This window comes from Microtus oregoni, unplaced genomic scaffold, assembly GCF_018167655.1.
Source record: "Microtus oregoni isolate MIOR12 unplaced genomic scaffold, Mior012 000012F_ref0000307, whole genome shotgun sequence".
NCBI lineage: Eukaryota > Metazoa > Chordata > Mammalia > Rodentia > Cricetidae > Microtus > Microtus oregoni.
This window is the reverse complement of record NW_024543071.1, coordinates 50084305-50110924: the sequence shown is the minus strand read 5'-3', so window position 1 is coordinate 50110924 and position 26620 is coordinate 50084305. Positions and strand designations below refer to the sequence as shown.

The window sequence follows — 26620 nt, the reverse complement described above, 5'->3', positions numbered from 1 at the left end:
ATATACAAACACCCACAAATATAAAATAACACATACACACACACAATTAGGGTTTATTTATTTGTTTTCTTTCTTAATTTTTTTTTTTTTTTTTTGAGAAAGGGTCTCTGGCTGTCATGGAATTCACCATGTAGACCAGGCTGGCTTGGAATTCACAGAGATCTGCCTTTCTCTGCCTGTGGAGGGCTAGTATTAGAGGTGTGTACCAGCCAGGTGGTGGTGGCGCACACCTTTAATCCCAGCACTCGGGAGGCAGAGGCAGGCGGATCTCTGTGAGTTCGAGACCAGCCTGGTCTACAGAGCTAGTTCCAGGACAGGCTCCAAAGTCACAGAGAAACCCTGTCTAGGGGGGAAAAGAAGGTGTGTACCAGTCCTGTACTACACCTATTAACTATATACTCGACAATGCACTACGCTACTATATTTTCACATTTAATCTTTAAAATACTATTGTAGGGCTAAATAATTCTTGATTTTAAAGATTACAATTTAAGATTAAGCATCTGTCCAGCAGTCTGCCTTATTTTGTTTTGTTTTGGAGACAGGGTTTCTTTGTGTAGCTTTGGCTGTCCTGGAACTCACAGAACTCTGCCTGCTTCTGCCTCTGGAGTGCTGGGATTAAAGGCATGTGCCGCCACTGCCTGGCTACTCATGGTCTTTAATAAGAAAATACATTCATGGGAAAATTAGGCATAAAAGTTTATTTAAAATACCACTCTCGGGCTAGAGAGATGGCTCAGTGGTTAAGAGCATTGCCTGCTCTTCCAAAGGTCCTGAGTTCAATTCCCGGCAACCACATGGTGGCTCACAACCACCTGTAATGAGGTCTGGTGCCCTCTTCTGGCCTGCAGACATACACACAGACAGAATATTGTATACATAATAAATAAATATTTAAAAAAAATACCACTCTCTCCCTGCCCCCCACCCCCACACTGTCCAGAACTAGGCTGACCTCAAACTCACTATGTAAACAAGGATGACTGAACACCTGCTTCTACCTCCCAGGTGTGAGGATTATAGGTGTGTACCATCATGCCTGACCAAAATCTTAACTTTTGCTATAAGTTTAAGTATAACTTCATTTGAAAACAAGGATCAAGCATCAAGAGTTTAAAAACTATGGAAGTCTAGCAGCTAATACTGACTTTGCAGTAATGGTAAAAAGCTTGGGTATCAAATGTGCCATTTTTTTTTCTTTTTTTCTTTTTCGAGACAGGGTTTCTCTCTGGTTTTGGAGCCTGTCCTGGAACTAGTTGTAGACCAGGCTGGTCTCGAACTCACAGAGATCCGCCTGCCTCTGCCTCCCAAGTGCTGGGATTAAAGGCGTGCGCCACCACCGCCCGGCTAAATGTGCCATTTTTTATGAATGGCTTTGTTTTTGGAAATAGGGTCTTTTCTGTTTTGTTTTTCAAGACAGGGTTTCTCTGTAGCTTTGGATCCTATCCTGAAACTAGCTCTTGTAGACCAGGCTGACCTCAAACTCACAGAGATCCATCTGCCTCTGCCTTCTGAATGCTGGGATTAAAGGAGAGCGCCACCACCGCCCGGCTGGAAATAGGGTATTAATATGTAGTCTAGGCTAACCTTGAGTTCAAGGCAATATGTCTGCTTCAGCATTCTGAGAGCTAGAATTACAAGTATAAGCAATGCTGACTGTGTGTGGAGCTTTAAAATAACTCCCCCCCGCCAAACTTTCTGTGGTGGTTTGAAAAAGTATGGCTCCCAAAGGCTCATATACTTGAATGCTTGGCCTAGTTGGTAGAACTGTTTTGTTGTTTTGTTTGGTAAACAGTAATAGATCTGGCTTTGCTGGCAGACATGTGTCACTAAGGGTGGGCTTTTAAGTTTCAAAAGCCCATGACACCCCAGTTGGCTTTACACTTTCTGAAACTGTAAGCAAGTCCTTCTTAAAAGCTTTCTTTTAGCTGGGCGGTGGTGGCACATGGCTTTAATCCCAGCACTCGGGAGGCAGAGGCAGGAGGATCTCTGTGAGTTCGAGGCCAGCCTAGTCTACAAGAGCTAGTTCCAGGACAGGAACCAAAAACTATAGAGAAACCCTGTCTTGAAAAAAAAAAAAAAAAGCTTTCTTTTATAACTCGCCTTGGTCATCTGTCTTCTTGTAGCAATAAAAAGTAATACACTTTGTGAGACAAACAGCATTCAAAACCAATACTGGAAGCCAACTGCTAAAAAGGAGATCATTTCAAATAAACTGCTGATAAGAAGGGCTTCTGGTACTGTCAAATGTTCTGTTATTGAAGCTATTCAGTAGGTCCGAAGTGTAAGAGTTAATGAGTTTCTCTTATTACTCCAAAAGAAAACTACAATAATGGTCACCTACTTTTAGAGCATAAACCCTCTGTGGAATATAGTAAATTAATTAAAAGTTACATTTACTGAGTTTCCCTGCAGGAATTCTTTTATCTTTGATAACTAATTAAAATTTACAAGTTCCCTATTAAGAAAAAAAAAAAACCAAAACCCAAGTGCTCATCAATGGAGATTTTAAAAAACTAAACTTTGAAAATAACTAAGATACAGACTGGGCCTGTAATCCCAGAACTGAGAGGCTGAAGCAGGAGGACTGCAGAGCTCAGTAGCCTTGGCTATATAGTCAGCTCCAGGCCAGTCTGGGTAACCCTGCCTCAAAACAAACCCACAAACAAAAAACCAATAAATACATAAGAATGTGGTCATCTTTTTAAAGACAGTAGCCACATTTAGGCCACGTATAAAGAAAGACAGACCTTGAGACAGAACAGAAAATTTAAAAACTCAGGAGGTTAGCCTGGGTGGTGGTGGCACATGCCTTTAATCCCAGAACTTGGGAGGCAGAGGCAGGCGGATCTCTGTTGCCAGCCTGGTCCAAAAGAGTTCCAGGACAGGCACCAAAGCTACAGAGAAACCCTGTCTCGAAAACAAAACAAAACAAAAAAACCAAACAAACAAAAATCTCAGGAGGTTAGTGTTACCAAGTAGTCTGTGGCTTGTGAAATACCAGAACAGAGAAAACAAGCTCAGTGATCACTAAGTGTGTGTGTGCGGGAAATCTCCTTTCACATACAGGACATACAGCAGAATGGCAACCACAGAATTAATCACATGCAGAATTTCTGGTGTAAATGGTTACCTGAGAAGTCAGTCAGAAGTCTTGCTAGGACATGGTTGTTAACCGTTTCAGTCTTGCTAAGGCTGGAAATAGGATCTACTCTAGTGTCTTTGATGAGAATGGGCTTTTTGGAAATCCCAAGATCAGATCCAGCCTTGATATCTGTATGTTCTAGGATATCAGATGACCTCTGTGGCCAAGGTTGTGGAGCAAAGGCTTGCTTGAGCTTTCCTCTAGGAGTTGCTTCTTCAGCCTCCACCTGCTCAGTCTGTCTTTCCCCTAATTCTTTGATGGCTCTGATGGTGAGCTGCTCCTGCTCTAGGTCGGGAGTCACTATGGAGGCACCTGGAGGACAGCACACACCAAGCTCACCTCCATTTGTTTCTTTGCTGCGTTCACTATATTTGTTTTTAATGTCTTTGGTTTCAGAACCACCTAGCTCACTTTCATGCAAGAGTTCCACAGGTAAAGTGTTTTTAAAGTCTGCTGTCTTCTTTAACACTGTTTCCAAGCTGTGGTGATCTTTATCCACTATTCCGTTCTCCTTGGTTGCTGTGAAGGCAGCCAGCAAGTCCTCTGGGGAGGAACCATCTGTATCTTCAACATATTTTCCAAGCAAAGACTCAAAGTTGGCAGAAGCTGTTGTCATTGGTAGGAACCCTGTCTCGCTAAGAACATTCGGAGGTGCTGCTGAAGGAACTTTGGGGTTGACAGTTTCAGCGGGCTTTTTAGGTGCAACTTCATTCAGAGTATTAGATACTTGTGAACACACCCCCTCACCTTCCAGATTCTTTCCCCGAAGTTCAGCCTCACTGCTTGGGTCTTCCGAGTTTCCACACACCTCACTCACAGTTTCACAACTGGGAGTTTCTTTGATACCCCTCCCACTTGTTTTCGCAGCAGTGCCTGGAAGGGAGGCAGGTTTTCCAGGCAGAACTTTATTGGTCTCAAATGAGGGATCTGCTGAGAGGTCCTCTATTACTGTGTCTTCGGACTCCCCAGAACTATCAACCTCTGTGACGGAGTTAGGCCAGGCATCCCTCAGATCAGGTAAAGCTACTTCTACTGTAGCTGTTCCAGAGCCTGGGACCCATTTCTCAGGCACAGAGACAGGCGACTCTGGAAGCGGCTGGGAACTTCCTGGCACACCTCTGCTGCTGGCTTCTTTTGTGGAGCTGAGGTAGTCTTTGACAGGTTTTCCAGCCACCGTGCTTTCTGGAGAGAGAGATGCTTCTGCCCAGTCACCTGTGGATTTGGTGATGGGAGTGTTCCCGTTAAGAGAACATTCAGGCATTTTCTGGTGAGTGCTTGCTTTAAGGTTTATAACTGGAATCTCTGAGCGATGTTCACTCCTGTCTGGTCCTGTACTTCTTGTGGTGCAAGAAGATGATTTATCAGCCTGTTGTTTAGCTTGAGGAACCAAGTCCCAAGTCAGGATTTCATTAGTGAAGTTATGCATATCATTCACACATCGAGACACCTCTTGCAATGCTGCTGTGGTGTGTGAAAACTGTGTACTGAGCAGTGCAGAGGCTGGGTAGCGTCCTGCCTCTTTATTTCTCAGGGGAAACACTTTGTCATTCATTTCCAACAAGTCTGCAGGGGATTCTCTACCACTGTGTGCTGTCCATCCACCCAAATCATTTGTGCTTTCCTTATACAAATCTCTAAATTCTCTGTCAAAAGTTGCTTTGTCAATAATTACTTCAAATGGTGACTCCGGAGAATCTTTTTCTACACTGGCTCCTAAAAGTTCAGACGGGGACAGGGAATGTGTAGAAACGTGTTCTGCCTTACACTGCCCAAGATCCAGTGCACGTCTGTCCTCTCCACTTGGAACCTTGTTCGGGTTCTTGGGTTCTTTGTTTTTAACTATCCACTCTTCTGCTGGACCAGTTTCTTTTGAGAGAAAAGCAGGCTGCTCTGGGAAACTGTCTGGAATAGAAGGGTGGTTGCAAGGACCGCCGGCTGTAAGAGAAACTGGAGTGTCTACTCTGTCCTTATGGGTCCCGTGAGACACATCTAGCTTTTTCATACCTAGAAGAACCAAGGGGTCTTTTCCTTTTTTGGCTAGAATAAATTGGCTGCCTAATGTTTCTCTTTTTTCTCCAAGCAGTGTTGTAAGGTCAAGGTTATGTATTTCAGAAAATGAAAGAAAGAAGTTATAATTTCTGAAAGTGGCTCATCAGAGCCAAGAGAGCCCAACTCCGCTATGACCAGAATTCGAAAGAAAAATATTTTTGCCAGATGCAAGTACACATTAGCTAGTCAGGCCAAGCAGCATGCTTTTTATTTCTAAATTACACAAACGCACGCACACAAATTGTATGTACATAAACATGCATACACACACAAACACATAACAAAAAAAATCAATGGTTATCCTACAAAACATGCATTAAACTGCCAACAGTAAAATAAAAGCCAGTATCATGCTACAAAAATAAATGAGAAAACATTCTCAGGACAAATACTTTCTTTTTCTTTTCTTTCGTTCTTTCCTTTTTTTTTTTTTTTGAGACAGGGTCTCTATGCATAATCTTGGCTGTACTGGAACTAGCTCTACAGATCAGGCTGGCCTCAAATTTACAAAGATCCACCTGTCTGGGATTAAAGGCATGAGCCACCACCGTCCAGCTGACAAATACTTTCGAATTTTCTACATTTTCCACCCCCTGTATAAGGGGGTGATGGTTCTGGGAGGTCTGGGAAGTTTTTCCTTCCTTCCTTCGTTCCTTTTTTCTTGGTGGGCGAAGGGTTATTTGACAGGAGCAACATAAACTACACAAAACAGCCTGGTGTTATTATATGCTGTTATACCTTCCTTTGTAAGCTGAACAATGAGAACACATTGGCTCTAGAGATCCCATTACAGTCCTCACAAACTGAGAAGGAAAAGGAAGCAGCTTGGCTCAAGGTTTTGATCTAGAGAGGCGGCAGATCTTTCCTGAGCCTGAAAATCAGACTAAAAGCATTCCATCCCATCCTTTAAGAAAGGGATACAAACTGCCTGATGTTCTGAAGAGTGTTGAAAAGGCGGGCCTGCTCCCAAATCTCTTATCTGACTAGTCATTTTAACTAAAAATTCAACAGAGTATAATGGTAAGATGCCTTGAACTTCTGAGGAGACTCTGGACTTGGACTTTTGAACACTGTTGGAACCGTCAAGGCTGCGGGGATTTATGGAGATGGACACAGCCTAACACTGGGCCAGGTGTGCGCTTATATTGATACATTTGGTTGTCAGACAAGAGTGGACTTGGGATGGTATATCTTTGCTGTCACTTTGACAAAATTTAGAATCACTCAATGACTGTGAGCATGTTTCAGTGATGTTAACTGAGATGAAGATCTGCCCACGCCTACTCTAGGGACTCACACAATAAAAGTACCTGAGTTCCAGCGCCCTGTTCTTTGTTTCCTGACCTAGTAAATACTCTGAACTCATGAGCCAAAAATAAATCTTAATTCTTACTTGAAAAAGACTGATTGAGGGGGCTGGAGAGATGGCTCAGAGGGTAAGAGCACTGGCTGATCTTCCAGAGGTCCCGAGTTCAATTCCCAGCAACCATATGGTGGCTCACAACATCTGTAATGAGACCTGGTGCCTTCCTTGCCAGCGGTACATTGTATGCTTAATAAATAAATAAATAATTCTTTTTTTTTTTTTAAAAAAAGACTGATTGGTATGTAGGGATAAGTCCCGCCCCTTAAGGGGCGTGTTCGCCTCGGGCTAATGTCTGCCTATAAATTTGGCGAGCAAGCTCCGAGCTGCTCGCTTCTGCTTTCCTGGTCTCCGCGGGAACGGTGGTTCTGTAAGTCTATTTCTACATTAAAGCTATATATATTTTTTTACACTCTGTCTGCATTCGTTTACGCTGCTACATTTTGGCGCCCAACGTGGGGCTATTTTGCCCCCGACTCAAGCGGGTAGCCCGCTAGCTAACACAGCACCCGGGAGTGCTGTTTTTCAGTTCGTGACTCCGGCCCCAGTGCCAAGTCCGAGACACACTCGGCGACACAGGCCCATTCTGCCTGCCTTGGCTAAGTTTTGCAGTGGAACCCCACTGCCTGAATTAGCAGAAGCTCAAGTACTTGCGGTTTTGCAACAAAAGCTGCCACAGTGTCAGATTTGGTCTGTTACAAAGTGACTTGGCCGGTTGTGGTGGCCCACGCCGGTAGGATTTGCTGAAGGAGGCAGAGGCAGGAGGATCACAAGTTTGAGGCCGGCCAGGCAGTGGTAGAGCACGCCTTTAATCCCAGCACTTGGGAAGCAGAGGCAGGCAGATCTCTGTGAATTTGAGGCCTGCCAGGCCTTGGTAGTGCACGCCTTTAATCCCAGCACTTGGGAAGCAGAGGCAGGCAGATCTCTGTGAATTTGAGGCCTGCCAGGCCTTGGTAGTGCACGCCTTCAATCCCAGCACTTGGGAGGCAGAGACAGGCGGATCTCTGTGAGTTCAAGGCCAGCCTGGTCTACAAGAGCTAGTTCTAAGACAGGCTCCAAAAACACAGAGACCACCACTGGCAGGGACCGATCATTGCAGGTAAAAAAATTTTCTTTTATAAATAAAATGTCTGAACACATTACTGTTCAAGAATTTAATGATTTTTTTAATTGTACCATGTGGGAGATTTTACAAGAGGTGTCTATCACCCCACATATATGGATCCTTCTGGGATTCGTAGTTTTCATTGGCACCAAATGGTTTGATAATAGAAATATGATAAAGTCTTTACGAGACGAATCCAGGATTCTTAAGGTAGAGATTGAACGCTTAAAAACAATTGAGAATGACAACAATCTTCTCAAGAATCAGGTTGAAGTTCTTCAGGCTGATGTTAAGGAGAAATTCATTACTATGGAAGAGGGAACAGCTGATCTGGACCATAAGATTCAGTCCCTTTCTGTAGGAAATGAAACATTAACTGAGAGAATCAAAACTGCTGAATGTGACAATCGGATTTTGTCTAAAGCTTATGACAGATTGACGGAAAGATTGTCAATACAAGAAGGCACGGTTTATGCCATAAAAATTATGTCCAAAGATGAGATGTTATCTCTAACGGACAAACTTCATACTTTAGAATCCTCAATGAAGGCTTTGGAACATAATTCTGGACAGGAGATTCAGACATTGCAGAAGGCAATGGTGAATAGAATTGAAAAGATTGAGGAATTTCTAAATTCTGATGAGGAAGAGCAAAGGGTAGAAAGGCAAATTTTAACTACATCTGTGGGTAAGTCTCTCCGGGACAATTTCCACAAAGCTCTACCTACAGCTCTACCTGCCTTTCCAGTAATAACAACAGAGAAGGTGATTGGTTCCAAAAACCCTAGGGTCATCAAGGAGGATACATGGGAGCCTGTCCGTATGAATGATCTCAAGGAAATAAAACAGGCTGTCATGACTTTTGGGATGCAAGCCTCTTTTGTTAAAGAGATGCTAAGATCTTGGGCCACAACAAGCAGAGCAACCCCCTCAGACTGGCTCCAGCTGAGCTCTGCGGTACTCGAGAGTGGACCGCAATTGAAATGGAAATGCTTATTCAGGCAAGAGGCAAGACTCTTAGAACAGCAGGAAAAAGCGAAGGGAATTGACATTTCCCTAGATCAAATTCTAGGTGAAGGGCTCTTTTCCGATCCTCAGGAACAAGCTAATTTGGATGAAAACACACTCTCCATGTGTACTACAGCAGCCTTAAGGGCTTGGGACAGGGTACAAGACCCAGGACAGAGAATGGAATCATTTGTCAGAGTTAAACAGGGTCAGAGAGAACCCTTTAGTGACTTTTTACAAAGATTAACTAAGGCTGTACAAATAGGGATATCTGACCCAGAAGCAAGACGTATAATGATTGAGTCTTTGGCTTATGAAAATGCAAATGTGGAATGCAAAAGGATTTTGGGTCCTTTAAAGCTCAGATCAGCACCGTTGGAAGAATGGGTCTTGCATACACTCAATGTTGATACATTTGATTATGACACTGAAGCATGGGTAGAAGAAGCAATTTCCAATGGTAAAAGGAGACACCAGAATACCAAATGTTTTAATTGTGGAAAAATGGGTCATATTAAAAGGAATTGTAGACAACGGATTTTCAGAAATAATAATAATAATAATAATGCATCTTTCAGAAATAATAATAATAATGCATCTTCTAGAAATAACAGAAATAGGAGGACTCAGCCTTCAGGTTTATGTAGAAGATGTGGAAAGGGCAGACATTGGACGAATGAATGCAGGTCTACAAGAGATAGACAAGGCAACCTGATACATCCGGGAAACGTGAGAGGGGGGGCCTCACAGGCCCCCATGGCAAACATGGTTCAGTCATATCCAGTTTCTGCAGAGAACGTACCTCATCAGGACAATTAGGAAGCCCCATGCCTACTGTTACAAGCAATAATGATCAGAAAGATAAGTTACGTGTGTTTTGGCAAACTTCTATAAATGATCAAAGACCTAAACTGAGAGTGTGTGTAAATGGCATTTTTATTACTGGCCTGCTGGACACAGGTGCTGATGTAAGTATCATTACCCCAGAATCTTGGCATCCGTATTGGCCTCTTCAGAATGTAAATGTTCAGCTCCTGGGAATTGGAACCCTATCTCGAGTAAGGCAGAGCACGAGATGGGTGGAATGTATAGGGCCAGAGGGACAAATAGGAAAATTAAAGCCATATGTAGCCAATATCGCAATGAATTTATGGGGTCGTGACCTATTACAACAATGGAATACTGAAATTAACATTCCTGCTAAATCTAGAGCCTATATTTCTGAGAATAATATTAAAAGATATTACAAACTGAGAAAACCGGCCATTCGGGCTGTAAAAGAACAAGCAATTGATGTCCCTTCAGAGATACCAACAGCCTTGCCTCTAAAATGGTTGACTGAGAAACCAATATGGACAAAGCAATGGCCTTTAGCTGAGGAAAAGTTACAGGCTTTAGAACAGCTGGTACAAGAACAATTAGATGCTGGACATATAGAAGAATCTACCAGCCCTTGGAATTCTCCTGTATTTGTGGTTAAGAAAAAATCAGGTAAATGGAGAATGGTGACAGATCTCAGGGCCATCAACAAGGTTATTCAACCTATGGGCCCTCTGCAATCTGGAATTCCTTTGCCCTCTTTATTACCAAAAGGATGGCCTCTCATAGTTATTGATTTAAAGGATTGTTTTTTCACTATACCTTTGCAAAAAGAAGATAGAGAAAAATTTGCCTTCACAGTGCCTACTTACAACAATTCTCAACCTTCGAGGAGGTACCACTGGACCGTTCTCCCCCAGGGTATGTTAAATAGCCCCTCCCTGTGCCAATATTTTGTGAACCAACCATTGCAAATAATACGCAAGAAATTTCCCAAATCTATAGTATACCATTACATGGACGACATCTTGTTATCCGATTCAAACATGGATACCTTGAACAGACTGTTTGAAGAAATAAAGATACTTTTACCTAAATGGGGATTGCAAATAGCTCCTGAAAAGATTCAGAAGGGAGATTCTGTTAATTATTTAGGTTATAAAATAGGTTTGCAAAAAATTAAGACACAAAAAGCACAAATTAGGAGAGATCGCCTACGGACTCTTAATGACTTTCAAAGACTGTTAGGAGACATTTCCAGTCTACGACCAGCTATTGGAATAACACCTGATCTAATAATTCATTTGAACAAAACCTTGGATGGTGATAAGGATTTAAACAGTCCCAGAGAATTAACAGCTGAAGCAGAAAAGGAACTGACAATGATTGAGGAAAAATTACAACAGGCACATGTGGACAGGGTGAATCCAGAGCTCGATTGTATTCTCGTCATACTACCATCAAAAATTTCTCCTACAGGAATTTTAATGCAGAGAGATGATATTATTTTGGAATGGATCTTTTTACCACATAAACCAAGTAAGAAACTGAAAACTTATGTGGAAAAAGTCTCTGAGTTAATTATAAAAGGCAAGCTGAGACTTCGTCAACTAGCAGGCATAGACCCAGCAGAAATTATAGTGCCTTTCACTGCTGATGAACTAAAGAAATTATGGGAAGATAATGAACCATGGCAAAGAGCTTGTGCTAATTTTTTGGGAGACATTAATAACAACTATCCAAAAAGCAAGCGGCTTAACTTCATAAAGAGAACTTCTTGGATTCTTCCTCGAATCGTCCGTGATGCTCCAATAACTGGAGCCCGTACATTCTATACTGATGCCAATAAATCAGGGAAGGCAGGTTACAAATCAGAAGACTTGGATAAGGTGGAACAAAGTCCGTATACTTCTGTCCAGAAGGCGGAATTATATGCCATTCTTATGGTGCTAAGGGATTTTAAAGAACCTATTAATATAGTTACAGATTCACAATACGCAGAAAGAGTTATTTTACATATTGAAACTGCTGAATTTATACCTAATGATACTGAACTAACCTCATTGTTCCTCCAGGTTCAAGATTTGATCAGGAACAGGCTTTGCCCTATGTACATAACACACATCCGATCCCATACAGGTCTGCCAGGTCCTCTAGCACAAGGTAATGCAGAAATTGATCAATTATTGATTGGTAGTGTGCTACAAGCCTCTGAATTTCATAAAAAACATCATGTTAATAGCAAAGGTTTGAAGAAAGAGTTTTCAATTACATGGCAACAAGCTAAGGAGATTGTCAAGAAATGCCCTACTTGTTCTTTCTATAACCAAACGCCACTGCCTGCAGGGGCTAATCCAAAGGGCACCCAAAGGAATGAAATCTGGCAGATGGATGTGTTCCACTTTGCAGAATTTGGCAAATTAAAATATGTACACCACACCATAGACACGTATTCAGGTTTTCAATGGGCTACTGCCCTGAGCTCAGAAAAGGCTGATTCAGTAATCACACATTTATTGGAAGTTATGGCCATCATGGGTATACCTGCGCAAATAAAGACAGATAATGGTCCAGCATATGTATCTAAGAAAATGAAACGCTTTTTTGATTATTATAATATAAAACACATTACAGGTATACCAAATAATCCTACAGGTCAGGCAGTTATAGAAAGATCAAATCGTACTATAAAGGATATGCTGAACAAACAGAAAGGGACTGAAAATACCCCCAGAAATATATTACATAATGCTTTATTAACCTTGAATTTTCTTAACGCTAATGAGAAAGGAACGACAGCAGCAGAAAGACATTGGATAATGGAAAAGTCTGCTGAACTAAATCAACCGATTTATTTCAAAGATGTGCTGACCTCTCAGTGGAAGCCAGGAGATGTGCTACGTTGGGGAAGGGGTTTTGCTCTTGTTTCCACAGGAGAAGAAAAATTGTGGATACCATCAAAATTAATAAAGTTTCGATTTGAAGAGGAGAAACCTCTTGGAAAGGAGAAATGACAACTCATCCACAACGATGATATTCATACAGGTGGTAAGAAAAACATATAGAATGGGGGCAGGGTTCTATTCTTATCTCCACAGGAAAACACTCATCTTTGAGAAATTCAAGGGACCCTGGATGTTTGGATACTGACAGATGGAAAAATACCTGCCCAATAGGAAATATCAAGACAACTGAATGGGTTGTGTAAGTAATATTAAACCATATTTCTAAATTTATAAAGCTGGTTTTGAAGTTGGACTCTGGCTCAGTCCCTCTCCAATTCCAAGCCTGTTAGTAAGAGAAAAACCCAGAGTTTCTGGAGTTTCTGTCTCATGTCAAGAGCCATGATATGGGACAGAAAGAAATATGAGTTTAGAAAACATCTTTGCTTCTCTTCATATCTATCATACTTTTCATTGAATATATCTATCATGTCTTTCATTGAATATATATATATATATGTCTATATGATTAATGTTTAAGTTTTTCATAATGAACAATGAGTTTTTCCTGAAGTGACATTTTAAGTTTCCAGGAAGAAGATGGGGCCCCATAACAACAACTCCACCTGGTTGATATGACGTCATGATACTGATAGCGCTACTACAAGACCTGCTTTTGATACCAGCTGCACAAGACAGTTCCAACTTGGTTAGCTGAAATGGTGCACATCTTATACAACATTTTGGCCAGACCTGCACGAAAATACTCAGAGACTATTTGCAATTTTAAAAGACATTATCTTGAAATTTAACCATCATTTTACTTTCACAGGATCCCCCAGAAAGAACGTCGCCCCTATGACAGCAGGAAGTAATTCTAGAGAACGACGTCCCCTCTCCCAGTAAAGTTTGCCCTTGGGTTTAGGGACATCATTTAGGGGTTGATTATAATTAGTATATGATTGAGGGTTGGGAGAGGAATTTTATAAGCTCAAGGATCATTTTGAAAAAAAAAAAAAGAGGGAATGATGGGATAATAGATTTATAATTGTGAGTTACTGCTTTTAGACAAATATATTGGTATCAATTCTTGTATAATGAAACAAAGTTAAATTATATGGACTATTGTACGCATGCATGTTTCTACCTCTGTTTAAAACATTTTTATGTATTGACATATATTGTATTGATATATATATTGTATATATTTACCATATTGCAGTGTACATTTCTACCTCTGATTAAGATACTTATATAATATTTGTGTATTGATATATATTTACCTACTGCAATGTATATTTGTACATTGTTTATATTTGGAGGTCATTGTCCTCATTTGTTTCACAGTCGTTTATTGTCTTATTCTTTAAGTTAGATAGATATTGAGAATTATATAGACTAATTGTCATCTAAGTTTGTCATTTGTAATTAGACTAATCAGGTTCTTTAGATATATAGAGATTATACTCAGTATAGATAGATAATCTTCAACCTCTTCAAAGAGCTGTAGAAAATGGCCTTTAATCTAACTCAGAGTTTCGTGATAGTGAGACACAATTGCTCCTGGCAACACCGCTCTATTCCCGAGAAAATGTTGAGCACCAAAAACACTCCACCTGGAGCCTTTCTATTTGGCAGAACTGGCGTTTGGGCAAAGAAATGCCCATACCTCAACCACTGACACAGACACAGAGCGTGCATCAATGGATAAAACAGGACTGTCATATCCTGCCAAGACAGGGTAAGATAGTTTTGAAAAGTTCCTTGCCTTTAATAATAGTATGTCAGTTATGTTAGGCCTTAGCCAAAATTGGTTGACTCAACGTTGCAAACGAGACTTTGGGTGATTGCCCAGGTAGTCAGTTGTCTCTGTCAATTGTTGCACATTTTGGATATATCTCGTTTGTTGAGTAGTGTTTATTCCCTTCTCAGATCTTTGACTGAGTTGAAGATTATATAATTGTAGTTACTCTTTACATTATTTGGACTTCTTGAGATAGAATGTTTAGCAAAGCTTTTGTTCTCAATATTGTTTGTTGTATTTATTATTTGTTGTTATTGTATGTAGTTGTATTTGGTTTAGTTCTGTCTTATTTAGACAAAAAGGGGAGATGTAGGGATAAGTCCCGCCCCTTAAGGGGCGTGTTCGCCTCGGGCTAATGTCTGCCTATAAATTTGGCGAGCAAGCTCCGAGCTGCTCGCTTCTGCTTTCCTGGTCTCCGCGGGAACGGTGGTTCTGTAAGTCTATTTCTACATTAAAGCTATATATATTTTTTTACACTCTGTCTGCATTCGTTTACGCTGCTACATTGGTATGAGTTTCTTTGGTTAAGACAGTAAACAGAATTCTTTTAAAAACAGAAATGACAGTCTTACTGATTATTAACTCCACAGCAACCATCCATTCATTTACTATGATAATCTCTTCCTACGGGCAGTGGTGGCACATGCCTTTAATCCCAGCACTCGGGAGGCAGAGGCAGGTGGATATCTGTGAGTTCGAGACCAGTCTGATCTACAAGATAATCTCTTTCTAATCTAAGGAAAGATGAAGATAACCATACCCAAAAAGAAAAAGCACTGTCTTTTCTGCACATGAGAGAAGACAGTGTCTTTTTCATACACTGCTTATATCTCTGGAGCTGGAACAAAGCACACCTTAAAATATTCCTAAATAAATGAATCAAAGGTACAACTTGATCAGGGGAAGTCTAAGTAGGCTCAGGACAGCAATGCCTTGAGCATAAAAGAGTAATTGGGAAAACATGAAAAGAAAAATTCCTTTGGGACTGTCTACATGTAGCTTAGGCTCTCTTCTAATTATATAAAAGAAAATTTATGACATCATACAAATCTATTAAAACCTAAAGTAAGAATTAAGTATTTTAGTACAGTTAACAAAATCCCACTGTTACAGATGTTTCAAAACGCCATATAAAGAGCTGTCTTATTTCTTTTTAAAGATTCATTTATTATATATACAGTATTTGGCCTGCATGTATGCCTGCAGGCCAGAAGAGGGCACCAGATCTCACTGCAGATGGGTGTGAGTCGCCATGTGGTTGCTGGAAATTGAGAGTTAACTGAATTGAACTCAGGATCTTTGGAAAAGCAGTCAATGCTCTTAACCGCTGACCCATTTCTCCAGCCCAAGAGTTATTATCTCAGAGTGGTGGTGTATGCCTTTAGCCCCAGTACTGGGTCCGGGCGGGGACACCAGAGGCAGGAAGATCTCTGAGAGTCAGAGGCCTGCCTAGTCTAAATAGTGAATTCCAGGACAGCTGGGCTACATAGAAACCCTGCCATTAAAAGGGAAAAAAAGTTGCTTTATTATGGCATATTACTAAAATTTTATGTCACAGGATCTGAACTTTAGAACAGCAAAGCTGTAGCCTAGGTAGTGGGGAATGCTTCAAAATGAAAGAAGAAAAAAAGGGGGTAAGTCTGATTACAAAACTAAGACAAAAAAGTAAGGCTACAAATGTAGCAAACATAGCTTACAACCATCACTACATAGCTGAGATACTCAGCATGAAAAGAGTGTAAGATAAATCAAGCCCAGCAAAGTGGGTTAAAATTCTGAAGCTTTCCTAACAGAATAGAACTCTTTGAGGCAAACAGAGCTGACCCGAAGGAGAGTGCAGCCTACTTGTTTTATGATCGCAGATGAGTGTCAATAAAGGGAATTATCATTCAGCAATGCTCACTGTCTATCACATGCCAGACATTGTTTCAGAAACTAGGGTAATGCAGCAAATAAAACAGAAAAAGCCTGTCTTTTATGGAGCTGACAGAATAAGAAGAAACAGAAATACACAAAAATCAATAAGCAAAATAATGGTATTGGTTATAGTCTATGAAAAGAAAAAGAAAGCATGAAGCAAAGAAATGATGACTACAGAATGTGTGGCAGGACATGAATGAGCTAGTTTCCTCTTTCTGGCTTCTCTCATATTTCCCCGGAATTCTAAGCACTCCAATGGTTCTGAACTGGTTATGGAATAATCTAAGGCAAAACTATGAGGTTAGGCTAGAAGTCTTGCGTCAGAATACTAGTGGATTTTCTTATGAACATCATAACCACCTGACAGACTGCAACTGTTCTACTAAATACATACTTTTCTTTTCTTTTTTTTTTTTTGAGACAAAGTCTTCTGTGTTCCACGCTGGCCTCAAAATTATTTTGTATTTTATAACTCAGGATGGCCCTCAACTTCCGATCCTCCAGTCTATACCTCCCCAAATGCTAATACTACTGGAATATAATACACTTCTGTTTATGGGGTGCTAGGATTTGAATCCAGGGGCTTCATATGTGTCAGGCAATTGAGCTACAGCCCCAGCTCCTTATTAAAGATTATTGAAAATAACAGAACTATTTTACACACAAATAATCTTAGAGCTGTGTGCTTCCCAGGATTTCCAGCACTGGTGAGAGTGGGGTAGGACTGAGAGTTCAAGACCATGTTATAGACTACACAGCAAGATGTATACACACAGACACACACACCTAACAGTGATTTCATAACTATATGGTGGACAGTGTTTTGTTAGGGCAAGTTTGGAGGGTAAACAAAACAATGCTTTGTTCATTCTTTGGTGAGCACAAGATACAAATGTAGCTCTCATTACTGTCAGACTTTCCCATGTGTAGTCAAAGAAGGTAACACCTTCATCTGTGTTTTAATTTTAATGATCTCCATTAGAAATCTGGCAGATGAAAAGAAATTGTAGCTAACTGTAATTCTAACAAACTCGGGTAGTGCTAATATGTACTAATACAATGGAAAAAAAATTGGGCCAGAAGTGAAAGGTTTGTAGTGTGAAAACATTAAGCAGAATGTAACAATTCTTTTACTACAATTCTAAACAAGAACTCTCCAGTTAGTAGTCAGCATGGCACTTAACAGTCATCAGTGTTGTTCAAATCAGTACCTTACAACACAGCAGAAAACTCCAGACAACTTGAAAGTTGTTACCTATTAAAATACTACACACTACATGACTTGCTGGTCAATCAGTTTTGGATTATTTTATGTCTCATAAAATGTCTACTAGCTTTCTTTTTTCAAACATTCAGCCCATAGTGTCTCATGCCTTTGACCCCAGCACTCAGGAGGCAGAGGCAGGCAGACTGCTATGAGTTCCAGATCAGCCAGGGCCACAGTTACCCTGTCTCAAAAAACAAACTAAACACAAGCAAACATATACCTCACAATGCTTCATATACACTTAGATCTTCATGAAAAAATTTCATGAGTAGGGTATGGAGCACACATATGGGATCCCACACTTGAGAGCAGTAAGATTAGGAGAGGACAGCTTGTGTTTTTAAAAACACAAAAATAAAACAAAAAAACACAACAACAAAATGGGGGGGGGCTGGAAAGATGGCTCTGTAGCTAAGAGCATTTTTTTTGGGCAGAGGACCTGGGTTCAGTTCCTAGCACCCACATGGTGATCATTTAAAACTCCAATTTCAGGGGATTGAGCCAATGCCCTTTTCTGGCCTCTGTAGCATCAGGCATACATACAAGCAAAATACACACATTAAAATAAGAAGACGACATGCCTATGCCTTTAATCCCAGCACTAGAGAAGTAAAGGTAGACGAATCTCTATGAATTCAAGGCCAGCCTGGTCTACACAGTGAGTACCAGGTAAGCTAGGGTGACATAGTGAGATTGTCTTAAATAAAATAAAATAAAATATATTAAAATAAATCATTGCAAGTAGTTTCTAAATTAGCCTTTCCAACATTGGGACTCAATATTCACATTCACTTTAAGAGTTCAAAATATGCCAGGCAGTGGTGGCACAAGCCTTTAATCCCAGCCCCTGGGAGGCAAAGGCAGGTGGATCTCTGTGAGTTTGAGGTCAACCTGGTCTACAAAGCGAGTTCCAGGACAGTCAGGGCTGTCACACAGAGAAACCCTGTCTTGAAAACCCAAACCCAAACCAAACCAAACCAAAAGATGCTGGGGAGATGCCTCAGTGGTAGGAGCACTTACCAGCATTGAGAACCTAAGTTCAAATCCCTAGCATCTATCTGCATGCCTGGGTCCCCAGCATTGTAGAACAAAGACATGCAGGTTCTTGTGGCTTTATGTCCTCCTACAGCCTCTATGAACACTTGCACACAAACGTACGCACAAATAAATATATCAGTTCAGTCTGTAGTGTCTGTCACTCAAACACAAGGACTCCAGTTTGGGTCTCAGAAACTTCAGTTTAAAAAAAGCCAGGCACAGGGGTGAACACCAGTAATCACAGTACTGAGGATACAGTTACAGATCTCTGGAACTCACTGGTCAGTTGGCCTAGCATAATCAGCAAGTTCCAGGTCAACCAAAACACCAAATCTCAAAAAGCCAAGGTGAGCAGGTCCTGAGAAACATCACAGTTATCTTCTCATTTGTAAACATGTGCAATCACCTACACACCGCCCCTGCACACACAAAGTCCTTGTACTGTATAAAGGTGGGCAAACTGCTCAATCTCACATAAAAACTTTCCTGACACAGACTACAGGCTATGCCTTTTATTAGAGGGGCAAGATGCAATGCTGAGGTGATAGACATGTACCACCACAGCTGACTTTAAAGAGCTTTCTGTCCAGTTCTAAGTTTTGGATAGTGAAAAACCTCTACATCACTTGGTCTAGGCCAAATAGTATTTTTAACTTCTGCTTTTGTTGTTTTTTTTTTGTTTTTTGAAACAGGGTTTCTCCGTGTCACAGCCCTAGCTGTCCTGAAACTAGCTCTTATAGACCAGGCTGGCCTCAAACTTAAGAGATCTGCCTGCCTCTGCCTCCCGAGTGCTGGGATTCTGTTAGGTGCTATGTGAATGAAGATGTTTAAAAAACAGCCTTGGAAACAACCTTTTATAATTTTTTTTAATATTTATTTATTATGTATACAATATTCTGTCTGTGTGTATGCCTGCAGGCCAGAAGAGGGCACCAGACCTCATTACAGATGGTTGTAAGCCACCATGTGGTTGCTGGGAATTGAACTCAGGACCTTTGGAAGAGCAGGCAATGCTCTTAACCTCTGAGCCATCTCTCCAGCCCCCTTTTATAATTTTTTAATCCGTAGGGCAACTATTAGCTTTTTTGTTTTGTTTTGCTTTTTCCAGACAAGTTTCTCTCTGAGTAGCCTTGGCTGTTCTGGAACTTGCTAGGATTAAAGGCATGTTGTGCCACCACTGCTGAACTATGGGAACTTTTCATAAAAAAATAATAGTAATAATAATATTAAACCTCTTTTGAGACAATGTCTTCCTACACAGCCCTGGCTAGCCTGGAACTCATTTTGCAGAGGAGGCTGCTCCCAAACTAAGAAACCCACCTGTCTCTGTCCCGAGAGATGGGATTAAAGTGTGTATCATCACCGATTTCTGAAGCTGTGTCTTTCGTTCACTAACTCAGAATCTCTAAGGACAGAGCCCAGGCTCTGTTCTCTAGACCCCATGGCCACTACTTAGGCACATCTGGCAAATTTTAGGGAGCAGAATGATCAGAGCTGCACTTCAGAGCTCCAGTCCTATAAGTCACAGGTGGCTACTCTTCATTGTCCATTGTTTTGTCCAGGAGCACATGACATAGCAGAAGAGGAGCAGGGGTGGAGCTTAGTAGTAAAGGTCTTGCAGAGCATGTGCTCGGTTCTGGATAAAGGAAAAAAAGCCAATTCTGAGCCTATTTTTAAAAATATCATAACACTAAGTTTAAATGCAATAAGGCAAAACTCCACTTGACTAGAGAGTCTGGCATGGGAATTGACTGAGGAGGGTTTTCTAGAATTAGAATATTTTATGAGGATTAAAAAAGTGACACAATTAAAAACTTTAAGTGAACTCAACATATACACCAAATAAATATATCTGAACTGTAAAGTCCCTTACAGCTTACGCTATTCTTCAAAAAATTTTCTCTACATTTTTTCCAATCATATGATCCACTCAAACAGCTAGGAATAAAAGTCTACTACTTCTCTATGTAAATGGTCCTGCCTTAATCACTGAAAACATGTAATCTAAATCCAAAAAGCATCTTAGATAGACTGTGAAGAGTTCTTCCTAAAAAGAATGAATAGCTTAGACTAATGTCATGATTACCACTTAATTCCCCTCTTACTCAGGAATTCTATTGTTTTAATTAAAGGGCTACTCTCAACATAGAAAACTACACATATTAGCAAAGGGGTGCCAGCTTGCAGTAACCACTAAGTGATTCTTTCACATAAATAGTATGTATGTCAATACAAGGGAAGCTTGAAATATTCAGGTATAGGTTTTCCTACACTTGAATTTTCTTATGTTCACAAAACAAGAAGGCAGACACATTACCGTGCACAACAGTACCAGCGACTTTCAGCCACAGCATCCAAATAGGAAGTTAGCCAGCAGACAACTTTGCAGCCAAGCAAGATCCTAAACAAAAAGTCTCCTTTGTACAAAGAAAAATGTTTCACTTAAATTTTTTTTTTGTTTTAGAAAAAGGCTGTAACTGGCAAAATGTTTTCCTCAATGCTTGCCCCAAAGTTCAGTGTTGTAAGTTCCTATTCCAGACACCCACTGCATCAGTCAAAGTGAACACAAATGCCCAAGATGCAGTTCCACTTCCAGTCCTCAATGGTGGACGGAACCCCTATTTCCAATATTATTGCCATCTATTTAAACAAAACAAAACACTTTTCTAAATAAAATTTAAGTATTTTCTAGATCCACTCTCTTCAAAGCTGAAACCAAATTTCAATATGATTTTGTGTTTAATGGAGGGTCTCTCCCCCAAATGATAGCACATTTTATCACTAATAATGAGAATATGTTAAAGTTACCTTTTTTGCTCTCATGGTTTTTAACATCAACTTCAATATGACATCCTTTAAAAAGCCTCTAAACCCTAAATACAGCTATTTATGATCATCTGTATCACAGATGCAGCAGTTATATGCAGGGATTTTGGAGTCCTTGATTTGTGTGACCCTGAGCTAGGAATCTTACCATTCTAGAGCTAATGCCTCCCCTCTACCACTGGCTGTGAAGATTAAAGATCTGCATCAAACACTAGCATGGTAAAGGCTCATTAAATATTACCCACATATAGTATATCTGCCTGTGTCTTATAACATATAGGAAGACACCATTAAAATTCATTCCTCATTTCTGAAAGGCTTAGGGAGTGCCTGAAGTTAAGGTCTGCTTGATGGAAAAAGGAGCCTGGAGGAAGAAGACTACAAGGGTCTACTCTAGAGCACACGCTAATTAAGAAGGAACTGATTATTCCATAGGCACATTAACTATAAATTTATTAAAAAGTTTGATTTCCTAGGTTATGACACATGTCTTTCATAAAAGTAAGTTAATAAATTTAATTTATTTTGGGAAAACATTTTTACTCAATTAATGACATTTTTCTTTTTTTGATACATGCACCTCCCTGAAACCTGATAATGGTAAATAGATTATCTGCGTTTCAGTTTTAAAAATACAAACAATTGGGGGCTGGAGAGATGGCTCAGTGGTTAAGAGCATCGCCTGCTCTTCCAAAGGTCCTGAGTTCAATTCCCAGCAACCACATGGTGGCTCACAACCATCTGTAATGAGGTCTGGTGCCCTCTTCTGGCCTGGAGACATACACGCAAAACAGAATATTGTATACATAATAAATAAATAAATATTTAAAAAAAATACAAACAATTTTTGTTATGCTGAGGACTGAACCTAGGTCTTTATATATAGCAATCACTGAGCTACAATCCCAGCCCACAAATCATTCTTAAATCTAAAAATGTTCTACTTAATGATTGCTACAGTTTGGATAGATGAAAGTAGTGTGTTTTTCCCAAAACTAATGGGCCAAGGGATTAGTTGGGTTAATGACAAAGACTCAAAGTTCCTGCTAGTGGCAGCATTCAGAATGGCCTTCGTAAGACAGGACTGCTTCTAGTCCCAGGGTTTTGGTAACCAACAAACATATCAACTTCCTCTCCTTATTTTTAAAGACAGATTACAAGCTTCCAATATTAGCTACCCTAGAGCACAACTAATCATCTACCAAGTGTTTCTTCACATGATGAAGAGTCTGGCCTCCAGACTAGCAGAGCTCCCCTGGATTGATTTTTAAATAATTTAACTTTATTTTATATGCACTGATGAGAAGGTATCAGATTCCCTGAAACTGAAGTTATATAGACAAGTTGTAAGCTGCCATGTGGGTGCTGGGAATTGAACCCAGATCCTGTAGAATAACAGCCAGTGTTCTTAACTGCTGAGCCATCTCTCCAGCCCCCTGGACTGATTTTTGAATACTGTTTTTTGTTTTGTTTTGCAGGGAAATGTTACTAAAGAGGCTGGGCTGGAACACTGTTAGGGATATAGCACCATTAACTGCCTTTACAGTAAGACTATTTTGAGTTTGCATGAGTCAAAATTCTTTGGTAAGCAGAAAGTAAACATGTATTTCAAAGGTCAATATTTGGCTCATAATATAGCAGAATTATGATTCTACTTATCTTAATATCATATAATTAAGGATACTATAAAAAGTTAGGGGCTCTAATGCTATCTAACGCTATGAATTAAAACATTTCAAAAGGTTTTTATTCTTTTTAACTTAAAAATATTTCTATTAATTTTATGGGCACAAGTGTTTTATATGCATATATGTAAGTTCACTTCATGCCTGCCTGGTGCTAGTGGGAAGAGAAGTCACTGGGTCCCCCAGAACTGGATTTACAGATGGTTTATACATTGTTACATGGGTGCTGGGAACTAAACCATGGTCCTCTGCAAGAGCAGCTAGTACTCTTAACCACTGAGCCATCTCTCTCCAGACCTTAATTTTTTAATTTTTGCAGTACTGGTATCTAATTCAGGGCCTCAGTTATACTAGTCAAGTACCCTAAACTGAGCTACATCCCCGGCACTGTGATTTTATTATTTTATGGTCAAAGTCTTCCTAATGAATCAGCATCCAACCTGCAGAAAATCCCAGCCAGAATAATGAATATTTCACATAGAACTTTTGAGATCTACCTAGTGGCTCTAATTATACACGCCGCTACCACCACCCTCAGCACTTGGCTGACTTGTGCATGGGAGCCAAGTGTTGTACTAAGAGCGCCCCACTGACTTGTGTTTGGATTTAGTGCCACATGCTGTGCAATCCTGGATGGCTTGGAACTCTCAGGTGATCTTCCTGTCCCTGCCTTCAGAGTACTAGCTAGCTACCACACTTTGATTTTTTTTTTTTAGTCACATCTTAATTTCTAGAATAAGGACCCTTAACTGTTACAAGTCAACTTACTTGTTTGGCTATTCCTAAGGATCTGAAAGCAGCCTCACTGTTGGGATAAATTCCAGTCAGATTTACATTTAAAATCCTGTAGCTAGGCTGTTATTTTGTAGGTCACTGGATGCATACTCTCATATTGCTTTCTAAACTCACTGCCCCTCTCTATCAACTATATGAATTCAAATTAATAGGTTAAGTGCATGCTGGGATTGAGAAGTCCCAAACCCTACAGACAAGCTTTAAAACTTTTTAAGATTTATTTTATTTCTAATTGTGTGTCTGTGTGGGGGAGTGGAGTGTGATGTTTATGTAGAGTGTAGTGCCTGTGGATGCTGGAAGTGGGTACTGGATCCCCTGAAGCTAGAAATACAGTAACACCCAATATAATTGCTGGTAATCAAACTTAGGGCCTCTGGAAAAGCAGCAAGACCTCTTAACTGCTGAGTTATCATTCCCAATGCAATACACTTTTAGCAGTGTGTGTTTGTGTGTGAAAGAGAGACAATTCATATATGGATATCAGAGGACAACTTATAGAAATTGATTTTTTCCTTCTACCATGTGGTCCTAAAGACTGAACTCAGCTGTAGGCTGCCACGTAGGTGCTGGGAATTGAAATCAGGTCCTCTAGAAGAACAGACAGTGCACGTAACTACTGAGCTATCTCTCCAGTCCCCAGTTTTTAAATTTTTTTAAATGATTTTTAGAAATTTTATATGCATTGGTGTTATGGCTGCCTGCATGTCTGTGTGAGCAGTTGAATCCCCTGGAACTGGAACTACAGACAGTTGTGAGCTGCCATGTAGGTGCTGAGAATTGAATCCGGGTCCTCTGGAAGAGCACACAAGTGCTCTTAACCACTGAGCCATCTCTCCAACTCCAGTTTAAAATTTTTTTTTTTTTTGAGACAGGGTTTCTCTGTAGCTTTGGAGCCTGTTTTGGAACTAGCTCTTGTAGACCAGACTGGCCTTGAACTCACAAAGATCTGCCTGCCTCTGCCTCTGTAGTGCTGGTGAGCCACCACCGCCCAGTTTCAGTTTTTAATTTTTTTATGTAATAGTCAAAACTACATATAAAACTTATGCTGTATTAAATGGTTCACTTAGCCTCAATCAGGACCTACTGGCAACCTTTAAATAGCAAAAGGATGGGCTAGTAACTATTTTCCATTTGAGAGTTGTGGGGGCAATAAAAGATTTCCACCTCATCCTCAGTTACAGCCTCTTTCTTAACATTTTTCTTTTGTTAATGTGCAAAAAAAGAGTTAGGGACTTGCCTTGTGAGGTCGAAAATATAGATACAGGCTGAGAGGAGGAGGAAGAAACAAAGGAATCTGAAAGAAAATATACAGCATAAAAAATTGACAACCTTATACAGGAATCTTAACTTCAACTTTCTTTTTCTGGAGGTATTCCAACGACTGTTTTCACTCACCTGCCAGTGACACCTCATTTCACTTCCAGGATGCACTTCTAAAAGTTTACCAAGTCAATCTCTTTTAGACAAGCATTATCACCTTTGGGAGAGAAGAGGAAGTCCTACCATTTCACAACAGCTACACCTCAAGAACAGATTCTCCTCTCTACCCTCTGGCAAAGCGGGTTTCTAAGTACTAACTGACACTTGCTTTAAATATTTCCAACTACATTTTGAAGTGTTAAGTAACTAAGATGACAGAGGTAGGTGCATCTCTGTGAGTTTGAGGCTGGTATAGTAACAAAGCAAGTTCCAGGACAGCCAAGGCTGTTACACAGAGAAACACTTTCTCAAAAGGTCATTAAGATGAACACTTAGAAATATTAGAAATATTCAACTGAGCCACGTGGTGACGCACACCTTTAATCCCAGTACTTGGGAGGCAGAGGCAGGTAGATCTGACAAAGCCAGCCTGGTTAACAGAGCAAGTTCCAGGATAGTCAGGGCTACAAAGTGAAACTGTCTCAAAAATAAACAAACAACAACAATACCAGCCCCCTGAAGCAAAACCTGACCCTTGACAAAATCACAACAAACTGGAAAATACGGCTAATATGAGAAATCTTTCATCTTTGAAAAAAATCACATCTTCCAATCTGTCAACATATAAAAAATGTAATATACACATAACAACCCCATTTTATCTGCTCCATAAACATACCCTTTAATGCTTTCAGGAACCCATCCTACAAACAAGGCCCATTTGTGTACAAGGATATGTGTGTAAGGATATCCAGTAAGGGAGCTGATTTTAAATACTAGAAATAATGTAAAAGTCCACCAACAGATGACTAGATAAAAAACAACATCTAAGCTGGAAGGAGCGCCCATGTGTTCAGTCAACAAAAGGGACTAACAGAAGGGGTTAATGGTCTGGGGTGAAACCCAAAATGGTAATGAATGTCTGTAACCCCAGCATTTGGGAATTAAATGCAAGAGGGTCAGTTCAAGACAGCCTCGTGTACAGGAAAATCTGGCACCTCTGTCTCTGTATCTGTCTCTCACACACAGAGCCATGAATGTCGGAACACCTTTTAACCCCAGCACTCAAGAAGCAGATGCAAAGGCAGGCAGATCTTCTGAGCTGAGGCCAGTGTGGTCTATACAGAGGACAGCAGGGTTACACAGTGAGACAGTGTTTAAAGAAAAGAAAAAAAAAAGAGAAATTGGAGAAGTTATTGTCAGATTAGAAGGAAGTTTTGCTTTTGGCACTTAAGAAAACATGAACTTTCAGTAAAAATAAAAAATATTTTTTAAAAAAAGTCTCCTGAGATAGAAAAATGGCTCAGCAGTAAAGGTGCTTGACACCAAGTCTGATAATCTAAATTCAGTATCAGAGTTCACACATGATAGAAGATAACTGACTTTTACAAGTTGATCTCTGATCTCCATATGAACACTGTGACATGCAAGCACC

The 26620-nt window shown here is 40.3% G+C and overlaps 1 protein-coding gene across 3 annotated transcripts in view; it reads right to left on the bottom strand.

Annotated features, from left to right (window-relative positions):
* Rtn3 (reticulon 3) overlaps nucleotides 1-26620 on the bottom strand; it is a 67761-nt gene that overhangs the window by 21313 nt on the left and 19828 nt on the right. The window contains exons 2-3 of one of the 3 annotated variants that reach the window (XM_041661247.1): nucleotides 25004-25060; nucleotides 3134-5080 (exon numbers count right to left, since the gene is read on the bottom strand). The exons of 1 other annotated variant lie outside the window; for it this stretch is intronic. In XM_041661247.1, coding sequence (XP_041517181.1) covers nucleotides 3134-5080; nucleotides 25004-25060 — 2004 coding nt within the window. The remainder of the gene's footprint in view (nucleotides 1-3133; nucleotides 5081-25003; nucleotides 25061-26620) is intronic. One more of the 3 variants, XM_041661246.1, reaches the window with a different exon arrangement.